Source organism: Arachis duranensis, chromosome 10, assembly GCF_000817695.3.
Source record: "Arachis duranensis cultivar V14167 chromosome 10, aradu.V14167.gnm2.J7QH, whole genome shotgun sequence".
Taxonomy (NCBI): domain Eukaryota; kingdom Viridiplantae; phylum Streptophyta; class Magnoliopsida; order Fabales; family Fabaceae; genus Arachis; species Arachis duranensis.
Genome location: NC_029781.3, coordinates 101955550 through 101963156, shown reverse-complemented (window position 1 = coordinate 101963156; position 7607 = coordinate 101955550). Strand labels below are relative to the sequence as shown.

The 7607-nt window shown below is 33.0% G+C and overlaps 1 protein-coding gene across 1 annotated transcript; it reads right to left on the bottom strand.

Annotated features, from left to right (window-relative positions):
• Positions 1-988: 988 nt before the first annotated feature.
• On the bottom strand, positions 989-7481 carry LOC107471447 (pescadillo homolog). The gene is made up of 14 exons (XM_052255481.1): positions 7305-7481; positions 6493-6547; positions 6248-6333; positions 5875-6123; positions 5665-5790; positions 5394-5478; positions 5206-5316; positions 4806-4899; positions 4409-4707; positions 3583-3702; positions 3374-3495; positions 1964-2186; positions 1644-1847; positions 989-1276 (listed from the first exon to the last, which is right to left on the bottom strand). Exons 2-14 carry the CDS (start codon positions 6523-6525, stop codon positions 1193-1195), a joined length of 1836 nt encoding a protein of 611 aa, XP_052111441.1. The 5' UTR covers positions 6526-6547; positions 7305-7481; the 3' UTR covers positions 989-1192.
• Positions 7482-7607: the final 126 nt, after the last annotated feature.

The window sequence follows — 7607 nt, the reverse complement described above, 5'->3', positions numbered from 1 at the left end:
TATTTAATTTAATTCTTTATATGATAAAAAAATATTAGAATATTCAATAAATATTGATATTATTGTATTTGTATAAATGATAAAAAAAATTCAATAAATATTATAAATTTTAATATTTATTCTTTTATTTTTTTTATATATTTTACAGGATATATATTCAAATTTTTATATAAATTAATGATAAAAAATTAAAAAATTGATACATTTTTAAGAAAAAGGCTAATATTTAAAAAGGAGAATACTATTATAAATTATTTTCTATTTTTTATCTCCAGAATAATCAATTTGAATAAATAACTTAATTAAACTTTTTTAAAATAAACTTAAAACATAAAAAAACAAAATTATTTTATGTTTGATTTTTTAGTTATAAAAATATTTATTTTAAAAAAATGATTAAAAAAATTATTATAGGGGAAGTCACTTTTTCTCAATTTTTTCATAAATACTTTAAATAACTTCTTAAAAATTTATATATTAATTTTAAAAATTATACTAAACATTAATTCTTTAATTTTTTATAAGTTAAAAATAAAAAAAATTTATTTATCACCTATCCAAATTAACCCTTAATTCCTCAAAAATTTAAAATTAATCACATCTGTTCTTTTGTCAAGGGATAACAGTTTCTGGCAACGAAACATTAGGTGACAAGATATGTTTATGATTTCGTATCAAATTAGTCCATGTTTAAGCATTTCTATTTTTGTTTCAGGTATGTCCATTCCTTGTTGTTGGAGGCGTATCAATACTTGCGCTTTTAAAGGTTAGGAACTTCTCAGAATAATATAGTAGCGGTAAGTAATTGGTTTTCGTTTTCGTTCAGTTGCAAATCTTCGCATTTTCAAGTAATAAATTTAACAAAAGTTATGTCAAGATGAAATAAAAGTTTTAGACAATTTTAATTTTTGGCACAACCGCTAGGAACCAAAAAATAATGCATAGCAACAAAAACGCAAAGCGGGGAAGGGGGAAAATTAGATAGGGCTTCAATACCTAGAAAACTAATATTTAAACAAATCAGTTGTTTCTGCGGCCTCTGGAGAGAAAATGCAGTTACCTTACTGACTACAAAAAGAGCAGTATTAAAATTATCGTCAAGTTCCTATAACAAACAAAGCATTCATTTAAATTAGCAAATACATTGCATAATGAAGTCAAAATTGTATCCTGCACCAGAATGCAGATCCCTTCAGTTCTTTTTATGAGCTTCGTCTATTTTCTTTTTCCGTTGCTTAATGAGATCATTTTTAGCCTGCTTCCGTTCATTAGATATCTGAATGACATTAAAATAAAAATAGAGTTAGAGGAATAACGTTAGAATTTAAAGTAAACCTGCAACTTTGCAACCATAAGTTCAGGCACATAATTGATTGATTGGGGAAAAAAGAAATAATACACAAGCAATACCATTGCCATGAATTAAGACACTACTTCCTTGAATTATTTTGACAGTACCAGGTCATACCATATTATCTTAACACTATATTGCAGATTAAATTCTTACCACTTTCTATACAGGTTTTGTAGTTATGGGATACATACGCTAGTGTGTCTGACACAAGATAGTACCAAAACTTATGCAGTGCTAGAAGAAAAGGCTAAGCAACTCGGTATACAAAACAAGGGATAGAAAGCTTTACCTTCATGGCTTCCAACAGCTTCCGCTTTTTACGAGACATCATAAGTGTACCCATGTCATCAGCATCATCCTTCTGCTGAGCATTGTCAGTGGATTCTTCTCCAGTTGACGTTTGTTTATCAACATTGGAATCCATTTTACCATACGTAACACCTTGAAGTTCTTTCTTCAAATCATTATGGTATTGCTGCTCTAGCATCATCATCTGCAATGCAACCATTGGAATTGAAATACTTGAGTACCCGAATAAATCTAAAAATATCGACTTCAGGGATCCACTGATTGAATCGTAACTGTACACCGATCCAAGAATATGCATACCTTTTGCTTTCTTTGAGCTGCTTGGTTGGCCTCTGCCCGATCCATAATACCTTCAACCAGAATATTTTGAGGGTCTTCCAGATCTTCTTTTCCAACACCTGGGAGTGGAAGGACTTCTTTTCTGGCGGCAGCTTGCAATTGTTTAATAGTCTTCGCATAGTCAGGAATATATGCTCCTTCTTCCTCGTAATCAATAAAAGGCGACAAGTGTGGAGGAGGTATCCTATTGACCAAAATGAAAAATTATTGCTAAGATGAAAGTACACATACATTGACATTACAGGGTAAAGTAAAAACTAACGCAAATGTACCCAAAAATTCATGCCACTGAAAAAACTAACCCTGAAAGATATGACAAATAAGCCATTGAAAGAGTTTAAAATGTGACAAAAATAGCTAGATTAGCTATATATTCTCAACAAGAGCTTTAGAATATTGAATTTTGATATGACTTTTTGCACTTATGATTAGAAAAATAAGACCTTCCATCATTAAAATCTAGAGTTTATGCCAAGTAAATTTCTTTTTTTTGCAATCTTTTTTGTAAATGACCAAAAAAAATCCCTAGAAAATTGAAGAAGAAGGTATTGAGATCAAATTTTGCTCCGTATGCTCACATGCACAATGTAAATAGTTATCCAAATGTTGAATATATAGATCAAATGCCCAAGCCCTTAACCAAATAACAAAGCCATTTGACACTTGTAAAAACATTTTTCTTTGTTATATTCGTCACGTTTTTAAACCTGTCAAACCTTTTTGTAGTTCGTACCTTCCAAGTGTCATTTTGGTAGTTTACATGGATTAGATACCAGAGCAGTTCCTTCATGTTAATAGTGTACATGGGTTGGGGCCAGGTTTAGCTAGACCCGGACCTGACCCTAACCAGAAAGGACCAAATTAGACTGGGTCGACTCGACATTTAATTATATATAACATTAATAAAATTTAACAACTAAATATAAAATTTAACAGAACATTTAACCAGAATAAATTATTTTATATAAAATATAATATTATATGATATAAAAAATATTTAGGTATAACATACGCCTTTGGGTTGGATTGGGTCTACCCCAAGCATGACCCAAACCCGACCCAAAAATGGCACCGGATAAAAACAAGAAACCTGAGCCTAAAAAAACATGCTACAGGTCAGGATTGGATTGGATGTTGAACACCACTATATGTTAATGACTCGGCAAGGACAATAAAGAAGTTGAATTGGTGTTCTATATAACACAATAAAGAAATGTAAAATGCAAACAAAAAATGCTTACACAAACTAAACAAGCCCATGTAAAAAAGTACATGTACATCTAGACAAATATAGAAGATAGATGTTGCAAATAAATAGCTAAAACACAGCACATCCGAGACAACTCAGTAAAATCAAAACTATGAAATTACCTTCCAACCATATAATCCACTGTTGGCAAAATAATCCGCGCATTCACAGAGTCAAATACCCACTGTGGTTGAACATATTCTCTTGAGAGGAACTTATGTCCTTGTGAATCCCTGTCAACAATCTTAAAATTGAAACCAATAGCTAAGTGAGTTGACATCATAAGGTATAACAAGTCACCTAATCCTAGAAGATAGTAAGAAAAACAAACCTGATGTGTGATGCTCTGGTCAGATTCCTGAAAAGGTGCTCCCTCTCCTTCCCAGGAAACTATACCACCAAAAGATGGTTGCAAAATTAATTTCCGAAGGAGATACAACCTCAAGAAAAACTTCAAAAATAGTTTGGTATGATGGATTGTATTATATAAAATGGCATCCATTATTGATTAACAAATTCAACAGTAGTCATGTTGTAACACTGAAGCATACAAAATCATGTCATAAAGTCACAACACAACATGTTCACATTTTCCAAAGCATTGAAAAAGAATAGGTTAACCATGCTAGGATTATATAAAAAAAAAAATCTCATTTTTCGAATTCGAAATATGGTGATTATTTTTAGGCAATCTTTTCTTATGCTACAAACAAATACAAGGTTGTCCTGTTCCAAGGTTTGGCATGGCATGAGTCTCAAAAAGGTCTTACAATGGTAATTGCAGATAACCTGCCAACGGAAGTCCACCAGCAAAGCATTAAAGAATCTATGTAATACCCCAAGACAAGATTATTTCTTAAATTCTTACAATCTTTACAGGTTGAACCAACCCTCCAACAAATCTAATGCTATCTAATAGAATCTAGCAGAAATTTGAAAACAAGTTCCTTACAAAACCTGACACATTCAAACAATACATAACTAGATAATATAGAACATGAATTGTTGGTATACTCTATAAGTTCTTATTTGAATTATTCAATATTTTAATTATTAACATCCTCACTGAAACCTTTTTTCTATATAATTGTTAGATAACACAAAACATAACTTAGCAAATACTATGTATCCGGAATCTCTTGGAAACAGTAACTCACTTCTCTGCTCAAGAAGAATTTCAGATCTTTAAAGAGATTTTTACATTCTCTTGTATCTTGATCCACTTCTTCCTCAGAAGCAGCTTCTTCAACAAGTTGCATTAGTGCACCAGGTTCATTTGTAGGAAGTTGATGCTGAAGTTGAGCAAGTCTTAGTTCAGATTTTTCATGTTCAATATCATCCCTTTTTGGCTTGGCATCACCTTGCTCAGACTCAGCTACCTGGGATGCTTCAGAATTGACTACAGAGGGTACAGCATTGACATTGGCATTGGCATATCTTGACAAAGCATAAAGATCTGCATAATTTGAAAAGAAAAATTATACATAACATTATTCATAAAATACCTGCAGCAATTGAAGTTTAGAGTTTCACATAAGTTAAAGAAAACACTACCTGCTGCCAAAGCTTCCAACCGAGGATCTAGTATAGGGGGATACTTCAAATTTATGGAATGATAGAGCCGGAAATTCACAAAACCAAGAAGAGGCTACAGCAAAATTCATCATGGCAGATTATAAATTAATGAACTCAACATCACAACCAAACCATAATAGAGATGTATTCCACCACCAATGGATTATAACATGCACAACCAATACAATAGACAGACACACCACAGGTGTAGGCAACTAACTTTGGCATTACATGATCCTTACACAATACTAATAACTATTTCAATGAACTATTCACAACATTAGAATATACAGAAATATAATCCTATTAATTCAGGTAACAAGGTTATCAATGGTTTAATGTTATGAAGAACAAATATAAACATTAATATGAAACTAACCTCATACAATTGCAGAAAATTTAGCATGGTGATGACATCAACATCATCAGACACAACCTGTTGTAGTGAATGAGGAGTCAACCACGTTATCTTCTGACCCTCAACCTCTGCCTGCAAAAACCTCTTGCATAAGGCAAATGATGCTCACCGGATTAATTAATGAACATTATATTTACCGCAATTGGTACCTGATAATATATGCCTTTGACAGATACAAATGCTTTTCTCAGTTTGTGAGTGCGAGATATGAATGCTTGCCATTCGTGTGCCAATCTAACATAGGTAAGCCACAAGAATAAGAGAAATCAATAAAAATATCACAGCCCTATAATATTGTACCTTTTTTTGGGCAAGGAAATGTATGGAAAAAAATACTTAGGAAATGAAAGAATTAGACACAAAGGCCTAAAAAATATTTCTCATAAACTAACTCAAATTTCTCAAATTCAGATTATATACCTTCTACATTTATGGACACATTCTATATCAATTTTTTTGCTCTCAGCGGCAGGTAATGCTGCAAAAAGATGCACCATTGAAAGACAGTCATCTAGTTCCCCAAGTGCATCCACAAATCTTGGGTACCTATAATTCATAGGAAAATCTAATAAACTGGAAATTCATCACCAGCTACAGGATAGAATATCGAGACCACCAAAACAAACGAACCTCTGACGAATAATCCTATCTATCTTGGGTTTAGGTGTCTTCTCCCGCAGCCTTTTTGCACGTTCAAGGTTTTTCTTTGCCTCTGCTTTCTTTATTTTCCTCTCATGTACTCTAATCTCTCTATGTATTTCAAGCAAAGGTTCGTGATGAAGAAAGGCAACATCCTTCACATGGTAATAAGTCTGATGAGTTCCTTTGAACTTCTTCTTTGGCTCTCTAGGAGTTACACCCTTCAAAATGCATAGTTTCCTAATATTCACAAAATTCAATGTAAGAATAGGTGTACAGTTCAGTACAGTAAATAAGGATAAAGTTGAACCTTAGATAATTCCTACAAGGGCACCTTAGACTGATTCGTATATGTGGAAGATACCTGAAAAGGGGTAGATTGATCTGCAGTTGTTTGAGTGCTTGTGACCTAGTAACAAACTTGGCTGCATTTCCCTCCTTTTTCTTCCCCTGCCACAAGAAAAAAAAAAAGTCAAAATCTATTTCCTCTTCTTTCAGTATAGACATTAATTACTGTGCACAGGGAAATACCAATACGAACAACAACACACACACACCACCGGATTAAAACACCAAGGTAGAATTAAACAAAGTGTATGAAGTACTTACTGGAGGTCTGTAGTGCTTCACGGCCTTCACCATAGTTGGCAATTAGCAAGAGAAACTGCAAAGACCGAAGAACAAATTAATTCACCTTTGTCAACGGAGTTTGGACCTGTAAAATGAAAACTTCATCACTTTATTAGTCTTCTCAGTTTTAAAGACCCCACCAAACTCTTAACATCCACAAACTCTAATAATATAACACCTACTTTGCCAAATTAATTCTTTGAGAAGCTAAAGACAGGAGCAAAGAATGATTTCCTATTTCCAATATATTGCTCATACCATCAAGCTAGAACAGTAATCCAAAGTGCTATAACAAATAAACATACTTCACAAAACAAATTAAATTAGAGAATGTAACAGGTCTACCTGAGCCTTATACGTTAATTACATTCCTTAATTACAATCTTCACCACAAGCATTTAAATTTTCATTAACATCAGTCTTCATACTATAATCTCAAGACATCTAAGTAAGACTTCCCATCAAGTTCGGGAGCAAAACTGCCCTTAATGTTACAAAACTTTCAGGAAATTTCAGTTGAACTTTCATCATTTTCAGTGTTAAAATTATATCCAAACTTTGCAAGTAAAAACATTAAATTAAAAAAAAAAAAACAGCATCAGCAACAACAATGGCAGTTTAAAAAAACAGCACCAGCAAAACTAGCGGTACTAAGTAAGAAACAGCAGCAACAATAACAATGTAATAAATTAGGGTTCAAAATATAATCCACAGTAACAACAAGTGTTAAACTTTAAATAGCAGCAACAAAAACAATGCAATAGCCAGTAAACAACGGCAGAGACCAGTACCAGGAGGAGAGATCGACGACCGAAGACGGCAAAGCTCGAGGAAGAGTTCCGGTGAGATCGCTGGAGCAGATTGAAGAGGAGAAGACCAGCAACGCCGCTCGAGGGAGAGGGCGGCAGAGTGGCGACCGAGAGGGTGTGAGGAGAAAGAGGAGAAGTGAATAATATGGCAGCGTTAGGGTTAGGGAATTCTAGTGTGTTAATATATATTTTTTTTAATTTTTCACTAAAAATATTTTATATATATATATATAAAAAACTATACAGTATACACTCACTAGGCACAATAAATAATAAAATTGAAAC